The sequence below is a fragment of the Hemiscyllium ocellatum genome, chromosome 35 (assembly GCF_020745735.1).
Source record: "Hemiscyllium ocellatum isolate sHemOce1 chromosome 35, sHemOce1.pat.X.cur, whole genome shotgun sequence".
Classification (NCBI taxonomy): domain Eukaryota; kingdom Metazoa; phylum Chordata; class Chondrichthyes; order Orectolobiformes; family Hemiscylliidae; genus Hemiscyllium; species Hemiscyllium ocellatum.
In genome coordinates this window covers 6,915,847-6,933,424 of record NC_083435.1, presented here as the reverse complement: position 1 = coordinate 6,933,424, position 17,578 = coordinate 6,915,847, and the positions used below count along the sequence as shown (strand labels likewise).

General features: G+C 47.6%; 1 protein-coding gene across 1 annotated transcript; it reads right to left on the bottom strand.

Moving 5' to 3' along the window:
• Nucleotides 1-7,684: 7,684 nt before the first annotated feature.
• Nucleotides 7,685-17,578, bottom strand: LOC132832769 (lymphotoxin-beta-like). The gene is made up of 4 exons (XM_060850902.1): nt 17,098-17,578; nt 12,861-12,897; nt 10,873-10,941; nt 7,685-8,126 (listed from the first exon to the last, which is right to left on the bottom strand). The coding sequence occupies exons 1-4, from the start codon at nt 17,248-17,250 to the stop codon at nt 7,690-7,692; spliced, it is 696 nt and encodes a 231-aa protein (XP_060706885.1). The 5' UTR covers nt 17,251-17,578; the 3' UTR covers nt 7,685-7,689.

Here is a 17,578-nt window from a genome sequence, read left to right as displayed (position 1 = left end):
ATTCAGTCCCTCAGACCTGCTCTACAAAATTGGAAGGTGTAGTGGACAGCGAAGAAGGTCACCTTAGATTACAAAGGGATCTTGACCAGATGGGCCAATGGGCTGAGAAGTAGCAGGTGGAGTTTAATCTAGATAAATGTGAGGTGCTGCATTTTGGAAAAGCAAATCTTAGCAGGACTTATACTCTTAATGGTGAGGTCCTAGAGAGTGTTGCTGAACAAAGAGACCTTGGAGTGCAGGTTCATAGCTCCTTGAAAGTAGAGTCACAGATAGACAGGATAGTGAAGAAGGTGTTTGGATTTCTTTTCTTTGTTGGTCAGTGCATTAAATATAGGAGCTGGGAGGTCATGTTGCGGTTGTACAGGACATTGGTGAGGCCACTGTTGGAATATTGAGTGCAATTCTGGTCTCCTTCCTATCGAAGGATGTTGTGAAATTTGAAAGGGTTCAGAAAAGATTTACAAGGAGGTTGCCAGGGTTGGAGGACTTGAGCTACAGGGAGAGGCTGAGGGGTGACCTTATAGAAGTTTATAAAATCCTGAGGGGCATGGATAGGATAAATAGACAAAGTCTTTTCCGTGGGGTGGGGGAGTCCAGTACTAGAGGGTATAGGCTTGGGGTGAGAGGGGAAAGATATAAAAGAGACCTAAGGGGCATTTTTTCACACAGAGGGTGGTACGTGTATTGAATGAGCTGCCAGAGGAAGTGGTGGAGGCTGGTACAATTGCAACATTTAAAAGGCATCTGGATGGGTATATGAATAGGAAGGGTTTTCAATAGACAATAGGTACAGGAGCATTCTGCCCTTCGAGCCTGCACCACCATTCAATATGATCACGGCTGATTGGAGGTTTGGAGGGATATGGGCCGGGTGCTGGCAGGTGGGACTAGATTGGATTGGGATATCTGGTTGGCATGGACGGGTTGGCTCAAAGGATCTGTTTCCGTGCTGTACATTTCTATGGTGCTATAACTAAGACCATGCCTGCTTTGTTGGAAAATGTGTTGCTGGAAAAGCGCAGCAGGTCAGGCAGCATCCAAGGAGCAGGAGAATCGACATTTCGGACATAAGCATGCCTGCTTTGTGGCTTAACTCTCTAGACCTGTCTTGGGCCCATACCGCTTGCTTAAGAAAAAACATTCTCTCTCTCAGATTTAAACTTAACAATTGAATTAGCGTTAACCCCTGTTTGAGGACAACACTACTCATTGCATCTGTGTGCGGAATGGTCTGGCACTAATTCCGAGAATATACCTTCTGTTGCTGTAATCTTCAACCTGGGGAAATAGTTAATGTTTATCTATTCTGTGCTTCACTGTTAGTGTCCTCAATACCACAAATAGATCATCCCGTATCTTTTAAATTCGAGAGAACAAAGGCTTAATTAGTCTAATCTTTCTGAGAAACTGAAATCCCGAAGGCCAGGTATCCTCCTTGTAAACCTGCCTTGAGCTGCCTCCAGGGCCATCCCTGCAGTACATACATGCTCACACAAGTAAAGACACACACATGCAAAGACATGTCCAGTGCCCCAGCTTCTCCTCTCTCTGACACACATACAGCACTTTATCCTATCGCTAACGCTCATACATTTACAGGTAAGTAAAAAAGTCATGCACACATCGTGAAAACATAGTCCACGCACTAACACGCACAAGTTTAAAAACCAAACACATTTCAGAATGTCAAACACGTGTGAACACAGAAAAGAGTGCACAGACACTCAGTACGGTTACAGATAAATTTCTGATCGTGACCAAGTTTTGCAGAGACACAAGAGATGAACAAACCTGAAAAGCTGTGGGTTCAAAACCCCAACTCCATGCAGTTTTTGAGCAAAAATTCAGGTTGAAGCTCCCAGTGCAGTATTGAGGGAGTGCCACAATGTCAGATGTGCCTCTGGTAAATGCTGAAAATTCCAGTGTTCCTGGCTGTCAGAAGATCTGGCAATTCGGCAAATATTCATCTCAAGTCAGTCCCGTCAAAAACACACTCAGCTATTGTCTTTGATTTCTTAGTGTTTTTTTGTTCAGTCTTTGAATATGGGCATCGCTGGCTGGGCCCAGTGTTTATTACCCATCCCTAGCTGCCCCTTGAGAAGGTGAGAGTGAGCTGCCTTCTTGAACTGCTACAGTTCACATGCTGCAGGTGGACCAGAGTCGTTAGGGAGGGAATTCCAGCATTTTGACCCAGTGATGGTGAATATATTTCCAAGTCAAGACAGTGAGTGGCTTGGAGGGGAAATTGCAGGGGGAGGTATCTCGCCATATATCTGCTGCCCTTGGCCTTCTAGCAGTAAGTGGTTGTGGGTGTTGGAAGATACTTTCTGAGGAACTTTGGTGAATTCCTGCAGCGCATATTGTAGCTGATACACACTGCTGCTACTGAGCATCGGTGGTAAACAGGTCTGTGTCACTGTCTCCCAGAGAGAGAGAGGAAACACCATCACAGCAGTGGGTCCGTGGGGAGAGTGAGAAAGAAGCAAGAAGTTCACACTGGGTAGGATTCAGAACATGGGCACAGACTGTTCAGCTCAACAGATCCACGTTCCACATCAGCAAGTGCAGTTAATGTCCAAGTCAAGTTTTAAATAATGGCAGACACCAGTCACAGGGCTTTAGTCAGCTCTAAAACAGGGTGGAGGGTGAGACACACAGGCACAGAGAGAGGAACAAAGTCTAACCACATACAAACCAAGTTTCAACAAAATTAACTTGTCAGCAAAGTGAACAAATTCAGAGTAATGTGGTTAACATGCTGTGTATATGATGATGTGTAGGCCGGCGATGTTGTGTGTATGTTGGTAGATGTGTATGTTACTGTAAATGGGTTTGTATTGTCAGTGTTCCTACATGTATGTGTCGTTATGTATTAGCCTGTGATTCAGTCCATGCCAGTGTCTGTGTTTGTTCTGTGTGTACATCTGTGTACTTCAGTAGGCTCAAATATCTGCCTTTAGTGTTTGTGTGGATTAATGTGCCTGTTGCTCTCTGAATTTCTGAGTGTTAGTGTCTCTGTGCACAGTGTGCTAGAATCACCCTGTGACAGGATTGCGAGTGAGTCGTGTATATATTGCTGTCTACGTTACGTATAGTATGTGGCTTAGAATGTCAGTGTTTTAGTGCATTTGTGTACATTTGAATATCTGTATACGAAACTATGTGTGGTGCTTATATGTACATTAGAGTGTACATGAGTCAGTGTGCGTCTGTGTCCACGTGTGCATGTAATAGATTAAAGATTGGCGCTGCATGGTTTAATCACATTTACTGCAATGATTACAAGCCCATTTAATCTGAGGAAATTGCAATGAGAACAACTTTTCTCTGTTCAGTTCTCAGAGAGACTGACCTCAGTTCAGCTGATGCACTAACCATCAGACTGAATTATTCTCCCTTCAAAACTTCTAAAAGGCAGGGACAGAAGAGAGGAGATTACTCTCTTATATGCCTACTACCTCATTCAGAATTTGGTTCATTTTGCTGACCAGTTAACTTTGTTAAATCTTGATTTGTATGTCTCTCTCTCTCTCTCTCTCTCTCTCTCTCCCCCTCAGTGTCCCACCCTCCATCCTGACCATCTGACTTTGAGCTGATTAAAACCTTGTGACTGGTGGTCGTTGGGAAGATGATTGAGCACACAGTCTACAGAGAGTGAATGTTCTCACCTTAAGGGTGCCCCATTCTCAGCAACTGAAGGTGGACTGGGTGGAAGGTTTAATCCTTTCTCTGCGCGCTGGATCTAATGGGTACAGAATGTGACAGGGAGGGAGTGATGTGATGTCCCTTCCCCTTCAGCAGCTTATTTTACCTTCCACTACAATACATGTATCATCTCCCACAACATAAAATAAAAACTGGATATTGGAGCATTGAAGATACAACCGAAATTTATTACAGCTAATGATTATGTACAAATTTTACATTGACAGGCACGTCAGTGCCTGGGCTAACATTCAGTTACAAAGAGCAGTATGTTTCCAATAGGAGGTCATGCTTCAAGTGATCCTGGGGTAAGATGGAGCATAAGACTTACCCTCAAGTTACCCTGTGTAATACAGCAATGATACCATGAATAGATCTGGGATGGGAAGGGTATCCGATGGGATGGTTAGATAGAAAGAAAAAGGAAGTAAACCTTTGCAATGATTTATTGAAAGATTAAAAATATTAATGGAATGATGGAACAAGCTAATCAATGGAAATAGCCACATTTGCACACCCTTCAACAGCCAGCCATCGTATAACTCCCATTGGGCGAGTTATTGACTATAAACTGAATTTCAATCATGCTGATTATGTGGCTATACCAGGCATTACTGCTTGTTCTTCACCACTGGCCATGCCAGAATTATCCTGGTTAGGTTGGAGATGAGGAACTTGAACCAAAACTGGTGTCTCTGTTGAGGAGAGGATGAGTCAGGGTGTGGTGTTGGTTCTATACACTGCCTGTTGAAGGGAGTGGTGAAGAGCATTGGATTAGAATAAGTGTTGGACATTGCATTCTCCACTGGGAGGGTTTAGGATCCTGGTGTGCAGGGGGAATCCCCGTGGAATTGTGGCTTACTTCAGTATTTCCATAAGGCCATGCCAGGGAGGAGGCAGGATTTCCTTTGTTTTCCGGTAGATTTTCTTTTTGCAGTGATCATGAGTGTGTGAGACACTGTAGGTGTGTGACGATACAGTAACACAGTATGCCTGGGTCATAATCATTAACCCTGTCCATTCTCACACTGGCAGAGCTTACCGTGAGGGACTCTCATTCTCACTTCACATCTAAGGCATGCTAAACCACCACCAGTCACCTCTGAGGGGTGCAGAAGAGTTAAACTGTGTCAAATAATGGGGAAAGGAGTCCCAACCAATGTTTAAACATCACTGGGTAATGTTAACCAGCACTGGGTAATGTTAAACATCACTGGGTAATGTTAAACTGCACTGGGTAATGTTAAACGGCACTGGTTAATGTTAAACATCACTGGGCAATGTTAAACAACACTGGGTAATGTTAAACATCACTGGGTAATGATAAATAGCACTGGGTAATGTTAAAAATCACTGAGTAATGTTAAACATCACTGGGTAATGTTAAACGGCACTGGTTAATGTTAAACATCACTGGGCAATGTTAAACATCACTGGGTAATGTTAAACATCACTGGGTAATGTTAAATAGCACTGGGTAATGTTAAAAATCACTGGGTAATGTTAAATAGCACTGGGTAATGTTAAACATCACTGGGTTATGTTAAACATCACTGGGTTATGTTAACCAGCACTGGGTAATGTTAAACATCACTGGGTAATGTTAAACATCACTGGGTAATGTTAAATGGTATGGGTGATATTTAAGCTGCACCAAAGGTATAAAAAAAATCAATTAATTAATCAAAAAGTTATTGTTTTTTAAAGATTACGTCATTTGAAGCGTGTGAAACAGCACCAAGTAATTAACCTGAGATCTTGTTGATGTAAGAGTGAAAAACAATGACAGTAAATGTGGCCAGATCCAAACATACACGTTGGGGGTGAAGGGAGCCATTCTGCCATTGAACATGAACTGCTGGAGAGATTGTTACACTCTGTGTTACCAAGTGGATTAACACTAAGTGCAGTAATACCTATGGAAGAGTGGCAGACTGCTGTTTATGGAGGGCACAGCAGGTACAGCACAGAGAGAGGGGTTTGTGCCAAATTGGTCAGCGTCACATGGTCCACCTGCCACCCTCCTGCACCTCACCCCATCAATCTCTCTGTCTGTTTACATTCACCCAGGGCTTTGTTTTCCTTCCAGGTTCTAGGCCCCCAAGGGCCCGGCCTCAGAGTGAAGGGATCATCCTCTAGAACTGAGGTGAGGAGGAATTCCTTCAGCCAGAGGGTGGGGAATCTGTGGAACGCATTGCTACAGGGGGCTGTGGAGGCCATGTCATTGAGTGCTTTAAGACAAGGATGGGTAGGTTTTAGATTGGAAAGGGAGATTAAGGATGACAGGCAGAAGGCAGGAGAATGGGCTTTGAGAAACATATCAGCCCATTTGGGGCAGACTCAGTGGGCTGACCAGCCTACTTCTGCACCTTTGTCTTATGGTCTTATGTCTATCTCATAAATAGGGCGCCCCAATAGTTAGCACTGCTTCCTCATAGCGCCAGGGACCCAGGTTTGATTCCCCCTGTGTCTGTGTGGGTTTCCTCAGGGTGCTCCACTTTTCTCCCACAATCCAAAGATGTGCAGGGCAGGTGAATTGGCCAGGCTAAATTGTCCATAGTGTTAGGTGCATTTGTCAGAGGTAAATGGATCTGGGTGGATTGCTCTTCAGAGGGTCAGTCTGGACTTGTTGGGCTGAAGGGCCTGTTTCCACACTGTGGGTAATGTAATCTGTAGGGGAATCTAATCTAAATATTACTTTGTTTCCCATCCTCATCACATCCTGCACTCATAGTTTCCACAGTCTGGGGGATGAGGTTTGTGCTGGGTCTACCATCGGATATATTTGTGACAATCCTGTATTTCTGCCTCCTGTACTGGTCACCAATCAGGGTTAGCAAGAATCTACAGTATAACCAATCAGGGCTAATAAGATCCACTATGTAACCAATCAGGGTTAATAGTACTCTGCAATGTAACCAATAAGAGTTAACAAGGATCTACAGTGTAACCAATCAGGTTTAGCAAGGATCAACTGTATAACCAATCAGGGTTAATAGTGCTGTACAATGTAACCAGTCGCGTTGCGGTAGTGTGGGGGTAAAAAAAGACAAAAAAAGAAAAAAAAGAATAGAGAAAAAAATCAGGGAATTGTCTCACACCTGCACACACACACGATGGGTGCTGGGGATAAAAATAATAAGCACTACTGCAGTTAGGCGGTAGTGTGGGGGAGAAAAATACAAAAAGAAGGAAAAAAAACAGGAAAAAAAGAAAAAAAATATAACCAGGGGAGGAACTGCTTGTCACTGGACCACTTGGATGTTTTCCCAGTCAGGAGTTGGACCAGTGTCAGTGTGTGCAAAATAAACAGGAGTATCGTCTTTGATGTGAAGGGCACTGCTTGTCACAGGCCGCTCGGGTGTTTCCTTTATAAAAAAAAAGACAAAAAAAGAAAAAAAAGAAGAGAGAAAAAAATCAGGGAATGGTCTCACACCTGCACACACACACCATGGGTGCTGGGGGAAAAATAAGCACTACTGCAGTTAGGCGGGGGTGTGGGGGTTAATTATACAAAAAATAGAAAATATAAATAGTGTTTTGATTAAAAAAAGAAAAAAAAACAAAACAAGAGTTGCTTGTCACTGGCCACTCGAAAAAAAATTTTAAAAAACGTAACCAGTCATAGTTAACAAAGATCTACAGCATAAATATTTCGAGTTAAAAACGATCAGCAGTCTAACCAACAGCATGAATCAGGATTCCCTTTAAATGGCAGGTCCCCTTCAACTTCCTGAGATTAAGCTGGATCTGACTGAGCTTCCTGGGAATTAGCTGGAGATCGTTTTAACAACACCGGAGGCATTATAGAAAGGCATGTTTTTGTAACAAAATAGAAACAATATATGTTAAAAAAATAAATTTGTGACTCATATCCCACTTAATCTCTGCCAAGCCCGCTCTGTCCCCTGCACCCCCACCCCGGCCTCACCACCTCCCCCTCCCCCACCCCCACCCCCTCCCCCGGCCCCACCAGGGCTGACGTCAGATTTTGATGACACCGAAGAAAGTCTTTCCGTCCAGGTAGTCCACCAGATGGGGGTTGCTGACATTCACAAAGAGCTGGTGGTCCCTTTCCAGTTGCACCACAGCCCCCTGGCCCAGGGTGGTGTACCAGGTGCCCTTGTTATGGTTCTTGCCACACACAGTCTCGGTGCCACTCAGCAGGAGCAGGGGCTCGGGGTAAGAGTCGTGTTTGCGGTACACCCGGTTGTACAGGGTCACCGGCTGGTTCTTACACTCGCTGCCGCGGAAGCCCACCTGGCAGTAAACGTAGTACAGCCCACGCTTGGGAATGACCAGCGACTGGCCAAGGTAGCGCACCGAGGCCCTAGTAAAGGCCAAACCCCTGACCGACTCCCACTCCAGCGTGTGGTAAGAGTGAGCGTCGGAACTGTCCTTGAGAGACTGGTGATAGATTCCTGCAAAGAGGAGGGGAAACTAACATCAGACTCGCGGGGAATAAAGCTCAAGTCCCCAACGATCCACTGATACCCTGTGCATCTCCCCTTGTTGGTCTGTGCTGCTCTGATGGTAACATCAATAACCTCACAACCCACAGGTCTGGGCTCGTCTACAGGAGACTGCCTTCAAATTCCTCAGGACTGTTGTAGAAGGAAGTCAACTCCAATGTTTTAAAATAACTCTGCGACTGAAAAGCTTCCTCCTCAGCGATGACGACTGGATTGTTGTAAAAACTCAATCTGGCCCAGTAACAGACTTCAGGGAAGGAAATCTGCCATCCTTGCCTGGTTTGGCCTACATGTGTCTGTCTTTCCCCTTCCCACTCCATTTTAATTTAGAGCTCTCTCTCTTTCCCTCTTGCTGTTGTTTCACCATTCCTCGTGGGCATGCTTGTAATTTTGCTTTTCATGGGTGGCACGGTGGCACAGTGGTTAGCACTGCTGCCTCACAATGCCAAAACCCCGGGGTTCAATTCCCGCCTCAAGCAACTGTCTGTGTGGAGTTTGCACATTCTCCCTGTGTCTGTGTGGGTTTCCACCGGGTGCTCTGGTTTCCTCCCACAGTCCAAAAATGTGCAGGTTAGGTGAATTGGCCATGCTAAATTGCCCATAGTGTTAGGTGAAGGGGTAAGTGTAGGGGAATGGGTATGAGTGGGCTGCACTTTGGAGGGTGGGTGTGGACTTGTTGAGCCGAAGGGCCTGTTTCCACACTGTAAGTAATGAGTGACGTGGAAGTTCTTGGGGCTGTGGTATTGTCCATACCTCTGTGCTAGAAGGTATTAATTTAAGTCTCACCTGTCTCACTCATGTGCCTGAATGAATTGTCTAAGAGCTGGGTGTGTGTGCCCAGTGTCTGCTGAGCCCCTTGAGGTTTTCAGAGAGAGGTGGGCACTGCAGGAGCTGGAGGGAATTACCTCCCTCTGCAACTCCACTTTACCTGAGTCCCGTGCCTCTTTACCTACCCTCCCCGAGGTTTGTCCTCGCTGCACTGACGGGCTGTGCTTGGGAATCATTCTTTTCATGAGAAAGACAGGTGACTTGTCAGCAATTTGATTAAAAAGACAGAATAAAGAAGAACTTCTGGGTGATTTGGGTGATGGTTTTATTTGTTTAGAAAACGGGATGAGCTTTTGCACTTTAATCCCATTCCCTCCCTCTTTCCCTCCCAATCCCTTTTGCTATCGTTTCACTGCCCCCAGCGGGCAGCACTGGCAGCTGGTAAAGATGACTTGGTGTTGGTTGTGTGTGAAGGGAAGACAGAGTTGGGTTCTTCGGAGAACCCCCTTTGTGCGTTTGTTCACAGTCACGATTCGGAAGTGGCTGCCACCTCCCACAGGTCGGTCAGATCTCCTTGGAAAGGGGGGTAGGAGATGTCCATTGGCACCTTTTATGGAATAGCTGGGCTATTCATAACACTAAGGAGTGTTATTGGTTAATGGGGGGATATCACACAGGCACCACTATCAGTAAGTATGGTCTACATGCCATACATGCACAATTAGCTCAAGTATAAATCGTTTGACAGACATCAAGAGCTGCACTGAGGGAGAAGCCTTTACAAGTCTGTGAACCAGTTTAAACAGTTAGAGCATGACATGATGAATTTAACAGGAATAGCTGGGCTATTCCATAATGTGCTGGTGAGTGCCACATTATGTTAATTTGATTCCCTCTTGGTTTCTCTCATTTGGCATTTGGTGAATGATAACGTCCCGTAGTTTTTTTTAAGTGAAACAAAAGAGTGTGTTTTTCCCAGATTGATGGTGTTGGGGGGGGGGGGATGTGGAGGGGGTGGGGGGTGTTACTGGATAGGGAAAGGGTCCAGGAGGGAAAAGATGGAAACTTATGCTTCTGCAAACCACTACATTTGCAATAAAACTGTTGTGAATCTTAAAATTGCACAATTCCCCAAATTCCACATCTGGACCTTAGCCTGTTAAGCATTCTATAGTTCCCTGCACAGGGTTCAGGGGGCTGAGTGTGGTGGAACCTGGTCTAGAGCTGGCTTAGGCTGTGGGAACTGGAGGGAAAGTCTTCGGGTTAAGGTCTGGTAAGGGACATTGGAACTGTTCGAGTTTGTGCTGCCCACTATCTCATTGACCAGCGACTGTTCAGCTGAATATTTCATGGAGGAGCAGGGAGCGCTGGTGAAAGGGTAAATGTTGTGTCTGGTGATCACAATTCCTTTCACCAGAATTCCTTCAATAAAGAAACATGAGCTTAGCCTCTAGCGCGTCCCCACCCTCTGTGTATCTCAACATTCCCTTTGGTTTGGTGAATATTGTCTCATTTCTGAGCTGGCTTCCCAAGCCCAACTTTCAACAAACTTGGAAAGTGAAACGCTGATCTCATTTGATCAAATCATTGTTAACGTGGAATCAGATCCCTTCCACTGTTGGCTGTTAATCCAAGCCCCTTGTTTCAAGAGGCATAGAGCATGTGGCTGAGGGGTATCTGCTGGACAGACCAAATGATGGAATAATCATCTTAAACACAGAGAGGAGGCCACTGCTCAGTGTCAGAGATTTGCAGATATTTTTCTAATCAATCCTGTTCAGAGATGCTGTGACTTGCCCCTGGACTTGAGCCCAGGTCTCCTGTCTCAGAGCTAGGGACACTACCAATGCACCAGAAGAGTCCCTCAGGGATTTGTATTGGCTAAGTCACCATAACCGCCAGATTTTGAGTAAAACACAGTGATTACCAATCAAATGGGCAGCCGGCGTCTCGCTGTCACTCTGCTCCCAGTGCTCACCCCTCTCCTGTATTCTCCCTGAAATGGAAGGAGTGTTATTGGTTAATGGGGGGATATCACACAGGCACCACTATCAGTAAGTATGGTCTACATGCCATACATGCACAATTAGCTCAAGTATAAATCATTTGACAGACATCAAGAGCTGCACTGAGTGAGGACAGTGAGAAGCCTTTACAAGTCTGTGAACCAGTTTAAACAGTTAGAGCACAACATGAGGAATTTAACAGGAATTCTTTGTTTTCTGTGTTCAGTTCTGATGTGGGGTCATATGGAAACAATAGCTCTCTCTCTCTCTGCCTCCTCCTCTCTCTCCCTCCCCTCCCTCCCCCTCTTCCCCACCAACCCCCCCACCACACACACACACACACACACACACACACACACACACACACACTTGCTGACAGAGACACTTTTTTTTCTGAACGTTGTGTTCTTCCTACAGAGGCTGAGTACTCAAGAAAGACAGCTGAACTTTTATTTTATTTTTGAGGTTTTTTTTTAAGAAGGTCTTTATTCACCTTCTTTCTTTATTTTTCTACTTATTCTATGAAGCTGTGTAACGTTTAACTTTTTTAAACTTTGTTTCTCTCTTTTATAACGTCCCTAACATTTTGTACCTGGATCCCATTGTCCCTAAGATGGCGCTGAGTGAGCTGACATTAGACACCTCTCGCTGTACTCCTGTACCCCGGACTAGAGTACACATGACAATAAATTCTAAACCAAAATCGTTTCTGATTTCAAGACAGGTTCACACCTGTGATGAGGTCTATCATAAACCGTGAACTACTTGCCATGAAGTCAGCTTGTGGAAGTTTGTTTTTTAACTGTTTAATTTGATGTGAACTGAGCTTGCCCCATCACACTTCAGCCTGGGACGACTGCAACGTTTTCCTGAACCACCTTCAAACCCGTTCATATTAAAGCCTGGAGCTGGGGAGATGAAGTGAGGAGATTTTTCTCAAGCTGTTCTAAATCATGAATGACTTTGGTAGTTTCTTCAAATTTACTCTCTCTCCAGTGGCAACTGATTGACAACCAGTCTGTAAAAAATTAAAATGATCAGCAAAAGACCCACAGGCGATATGAAGAGGTTTTCTGTTTATTCTTTTGTCCCAATCATTTGAAGTACCCTTGTTAGAAACATAGAATAGGCTCCGTACTGGGCAGAAACAGGCCACTTGGCTCATCAGGTCCATACTAACCCCCTGAAGACCATCCCACCCAGGCCTCTTCCCTATCCCCGTAACCCCACACATTTTTGAACACCACAGGGCAAGTTGACGTGGCCAATCCACCTCGCCCGCACACCTTTCGAGGAAACCCATGCAGACACAGGGAGAATGCGGAAATTCCACACGGACAATCGCCTGAAGCTGGAATCGAACCTGGGTCCCTCGTGTTGGGAGGCAGCAGGACTAACCACTGAGCCACCGTGCATAATTCCACAATGAGCCGTTGTTGAAGATAGAGACAAGTCAGAGAGATCTTTCACCCTGTATTCATCAGGAACGATGCAGAAAGTGCCAAATGCAAACTGATTGATGCTGCAGGAGAAAGGGTGCTGATTGGTTAGCCAATCAATTCTGATTGGCTGAGGTGTTGCCATGGAGGAAGCACAGCAGAACTATAGGCTCTCCAGGCAGCTGGATAATTCTAAAGTGAAGCTCGAACACATACCTTTTGTGTGCATAGAAAATGACCCAGGTCAAAGTTTTACCTTGGTCACTCAGTGCAGCAGGGTTCCTAGGGACACTGAAGGAACATCCAGTGTTCACTTCCCAAATCTGGGAGTGAATCGCATCCTGCCCATGCCCATGTTTGTGAGCGGCAATCCAATCTGGATCAGTACCAGCGCCCCTCCCTCCCCCATGAAATCAGCCAGTGATTCCCTCTTTCAGTCAGTATCAGACACAAAATAATGCAGCACTTACCCAAAACACCTTCCCTCAGAGACACATTGTGCTGAAACTGTGGAGGGAAACAGAGAGAAGTATTATTCCCCGTTCCCCTTTAGTCGATATTAAAGAAAACCCACATCAACTGCCAGACAATCAGTACTGAGGGAGTGCCACACTGTCAGAGGGTCAGTACTGAGGGAGTGTCACACTGTCATAGGGTCAGCACTGAGGGAGTGCCACACTGTCAGAGGGTCAGTGCTGAGGGAGTGCCACACTGTCAGAGGGTCAGTGCTGAGGGAGTGCCGCACTGTCAGAGGGTCAGTACTGAGGGAGTGCTGCACTGTCAGAGGGTCAGTACTGAGGGAGTGTCGCACTGTCAGAGGGTCAGTGCTGAGGGAGTGCTGCACTGTCAGGGGGTCAGTACTGAGGGAGTGCCGCACTGTCAGAGGGTCAGTACTGAGGCAGTGCCGCACTGTCAGAGGGTCAGTGCTGAGGGAGTGCCGCATTGTCAGAGGGTCAGTACTGAGGGCGTGCCACACTGTCAGAGGGTCAGTACTGAGGGTGTGCTACAGTGTCAGAGGGTCAGCGCTGAGAGAGTGTCGCACTGTCAGAGGGTCAGTGCTGAGGGAGAGTCGCACTGTCAGAGGGTCAGTGCTGAGGGAGAGTCACACTGTCAGAGGGTCAGTTCTGAGGGAGTGTCACACTGTCAGAGGGTCAGTACTGAGGGAGTGCCGCACTGTCAGAGGGTCAGTACTGAGGGAGTGCCGCACTGTCAGAGGGTCAGTACTGAGGAAGTGCCGCACTGTCAGAGGGTCAGTGCTGAGGGAGTGCCGCACTGGCAGAGGGTCAGTACTGAGGAAGTGCCGCACTGTCAGAGGGTCAGTGCTGAGGGAGTGCCGCACTGTCAGAGGGTCAGTACTGAGGAAGTGCCGCACTGTCAGGGGGTCAGTGCTGAGGGAGTGCCACACTGTCAAAGGGTCAGTACTGAGGGAGTGTCGCACTGTCAGTGGGTCAGTGCTGAGGGAGTGCCGCACTGCCAGAGGGTCAGTACTGAGGGAGTGCCGCACTGTCAGAGGGTCAGTGCTGAGGGAGTGCCGCACTGTCAGAGGGTCAGTACTGAGGAAATGCCGCACTGTCAGAGGGTCAGTGCTGAGGGAGTGCCGCACTGTCAGAGGGTCAGTACTGAGGAAGTGCCGCACTGTCAGAGGGTCAGTGCTGAGGGAGTGCCGCACTGTCAGAGGGTCAGTACTGAGGAAGTGCCGCACTGTCAGAGGGTCAGTCCTGAGGGAGTGCCACACTGTCAGAGGGTCAGTACTGAGGGAGTGCCGCACTGTCAGAGGGTCAGTACTGAGGGAGTGCCGCACTGTCAGAGGGTCAGTACTGAGGGTGTGCTACAGTGTCAGAGGGTCAGCGCTGAGAGAGTGTCGCACTGTCAGAGGGTCAGTGCTGAGGGAGAGTCGCACTGTCAGAGGGTCAGTGCTGAGGGAGAGTCACACTGTCAGAGGGTCAGTACTGAGGAAGTGCCGCACTGTCAGAGGGTCAGTCCTGAGGGAGTGCCACACTGTCAGAGGGTCAGTACTGAGGGAGTGCCGCACTGTCAGAGGGTCAGTACTGAGGGAGTGCCGCACTGTCAGAGGGTCAGTCCTGAGGGAGTGCCACACTGTCAGAGGGTCAGTACTGAGGGAGTGCCGCACTGTCAGAGGGTCAGTACTGAGGGAGTGCCGCACTGTCATATCTGTCCTGTTTCACATCAGGAGTTCCCCCACTATCCGTGATGGTGGTCTCTTGTCCTCATGGGAGTAATCCCAGTGCAGTGTCTTTCGAAGACCAGTAGATGAAACCCCTCACACCCTGGTCAATATATGTCCCTGATAGAGTCATAGAGATGTACAGCATGGAAACAGACCCTTCGGTCCAACCCTTCCATGCCGACCAGATATCCCAATCTAGTCCCACCTGCCAGCACCCGGCCCATATCCCTCCAAACCCTTCCTATTCATATACCCATCCAAATGCCTCTAAAATGTTGTAATTGTACCAGCCTCCACCACTTCCTCTGGCAGCTCATTCCATACAAGTACCACCCTCTGCGTGAAAAGATTGCCCCTTCGGTCTGTTTTACACCTTTCCCCTCTCACCCTAAACCTATGCCCTCTAATTCTGGTCTCCCCGACCCCAGGGAAAAGACTTTGTCTATTTACCCTATCCATGCCCCTCATGATTTTATAAACTTCTATAAGGTCACTCTTCAGCCTCCGACGCTCCAGGGAAAACAGCCCCAGCCTATTCAGCCTCTCCCTATAGCTCAAATCTTCCAAACCTGGCAACATCCTTGTAAATCTTTTCTGAACCCTTTCAAATTTCATAACATCTTTCTGATAGGAAGGAGACCAGAATCGCGCACAATATTCCAACAATGGCCTAACCAATGTCCTGTACAGCCGCAACATGACCTCCCAACTCCTGTACTCAATACTCTGACCAATAAAGAAAAGCATACCAAACGCCTTCTTCACTATCCTATTTACCTGTGACTCCACTTTCAAGGAGCTATGAACCTGTACTCCAAGGTCTCTTTGTTCAGCAACACTCCCTAGGACCTTACCATTATGTGTATCAATCCTGTTCTGATTTTCTTTCCCAAAATGCAGCACCTCACATTTATCTGAATTAAACTCCATCTGACACTTCTCAGCCCAACGGCCCATCTGATGAAGATCCTGTTGTAATCTGAGGTAACCCTCTTCGCTGTCCACGACACCTCCAATTTTGGTGTCATCTGCAAACTTACTAACTGTACCTCTTATGCTCACACACAAGTCATTTATGTAAAATGACAAAAAGTAGAGGACCCAGCACAGATCCTTGTGGCACTCCACTGGTCACAGGCCTTCAGTCTGAAAAACAACTCTCCACCACCACCCTCTGTCTTCTACCTTTGAGCCAGTTCTGTATCCACATGGCTATTTCTCCATGTAATCCGAGAGATCTAACCTTACTCACCAGTGTCCCATGGGGAACCTTCTCGAACATCTTACTGAACTCCAAATAGATCACATCTACCGCTCTGCCCTCAGCAATCCTCTTTGTTACTTCTTCAAAAAACTCTATCAAGTTTGTAAGACATGATTTCCCATACACAAAGCCCTGCTGTCTATCCCTAATCAGTCCTTGCCTTTCGAATTCCATGTATATCCTGTCCCTCAAGATTTCCTCCAACAGCTTGCCCACCACCGAGGTCAGGATCACCAGTCTATAGTTCCCTGGCTTGTCCTTACCACCCTTCTTAAACAGTGGCACCACGTTAGCCAACCTCCAGCACCTCACCTGTGACTATCAATTATAAATATCCCACTCAGCCTCTGACATTCCAAGGAAAACAGCCCCAACGTGTTCAGCATCTCCCTGTAGGTCAACCCTCCAAGCCCAGCCACATCCTCGTAGATCTTTTCTGAACGTTTTCAAGTTTCACACCACCCTTCCTACAGCAGGGAGACCAGAATTGGACGCAGTATTCCATTAATGGCTGAACCAATGTCCTGTACAGCCACAACGTGATCTCCCAACTCCTACACTCAATGCACTGACCAATAAAAGCAAGCAATTGGCTCAAACTCCACTTTCTCAGTTCTGTCTGTCCCTTTGATGAGGCTGGTTGACTCTGGGAGGGTAAGTATTTAAAAGGGGGCATTGCAATAGCAGCCCACAAGGAGGGGGCTTCTTCAACATTCAGTCATGGGGACGTGGGCATCGCTGCCTGGGACCAGGTCTCCAGGTTCTCAAGGACCCCCTCTTCGGGGTCTCCCTCTCCCCAGGTCCCCCTCCTGATCCTCCCCATTCTACATGACCAACTCCCTCCTTCCCCCAATGGCTGAGCCCCACAGGTGAGTGATGGAGGACGTTCGGCCCCTCACGTGGTGACTGGGATCTTCTCAAAGGGCCATCCCCTGGGTGGGAGTGGGGTCCTTGCAGCCATCCTGGTTCCCCAACCTCCCTCCCCAAGGGGGCACTGAGGCCAATGGGATGCCCCAGATGCTGACCACTCAGAGAGCCAGCTTCCCAATTGTCCTGAGTGCCATTCCCGGGATTTCCCCAGAGATTCCTGAGCCCTGACTCCGAGCGGCAGCAATTTATAACGAGGAAAGCTCCGGCTTCAACGGGGAAACGCCAAAACATCCAATGACCTTCCCTCTCAGCAACGAGGAAGAGTTGCATTTGTGTAGCGCCTATCCCAGCGGCAGGCTGCTCCCCACCCCCCGCGCTCTCTCACCTGCTCGGGGCGCTCTGGCTCGGCTCCACATCGGTAGTAGATGACCAGCAGGGCGGTGGTGGGCACTGACAGCCCCAGGGTCAGGAGGACGGTGCAGAGTACAGGGGCCAGGCGGACACCAGCTCCGTCCCCTCCCTTCTCCGAGTCAGGCATAGGGGCTGGAGGGGGGGAAGCTCTCCCGGGCTGTGGGTGGGGAGGGCTGTCTGCTCCGAGTGTCCCACTCCCTCTGGGTAGGTGCAGCCGAGCAGGGCTGGGGGCTGTCCTCTCTCTCCCTGTGTCTGTGTGTGTGTGTGTGAGAGACTGTGCTGTGGTCTCTCTCTCTCACACTCACTCTCTCTCACACTCACACTCACACTCTCTCTCACACACACACTCTCTCTCTCTCTCTCACACACACACACACACTCACACACACTCTCTCACACACTCACACAGACACAGAGACTGTGAACTCCTGGAGCTCTCCGGCTCTCAGTCTGTT

Bases quoted from the DNA above. Each gene is read 5' to 3' on its own strand.
- LOC132832769 (XM_060850902.1), bottom strand. From the start codon at position 17,250: ATGCCTGACTCGGAGAAGGGAGGGGACGGAGCTGGTGTCCGCCTGGCC. The intron at 12,898-17,097 runs GTGAGAGAGCGC...TTCCCTCCACAG, and splicing joins AGCCAGAGCGCCCCGAGCAG to TTTCAGCACAATGTGTCTCT. The intron at 8,127-10,872 runs GTAATCACTGTG...TCCTCTTTGCAG, and splicing joins GCCGGCTGCCCATTTGATTG to GAATCTATCACCAGTCTCTC.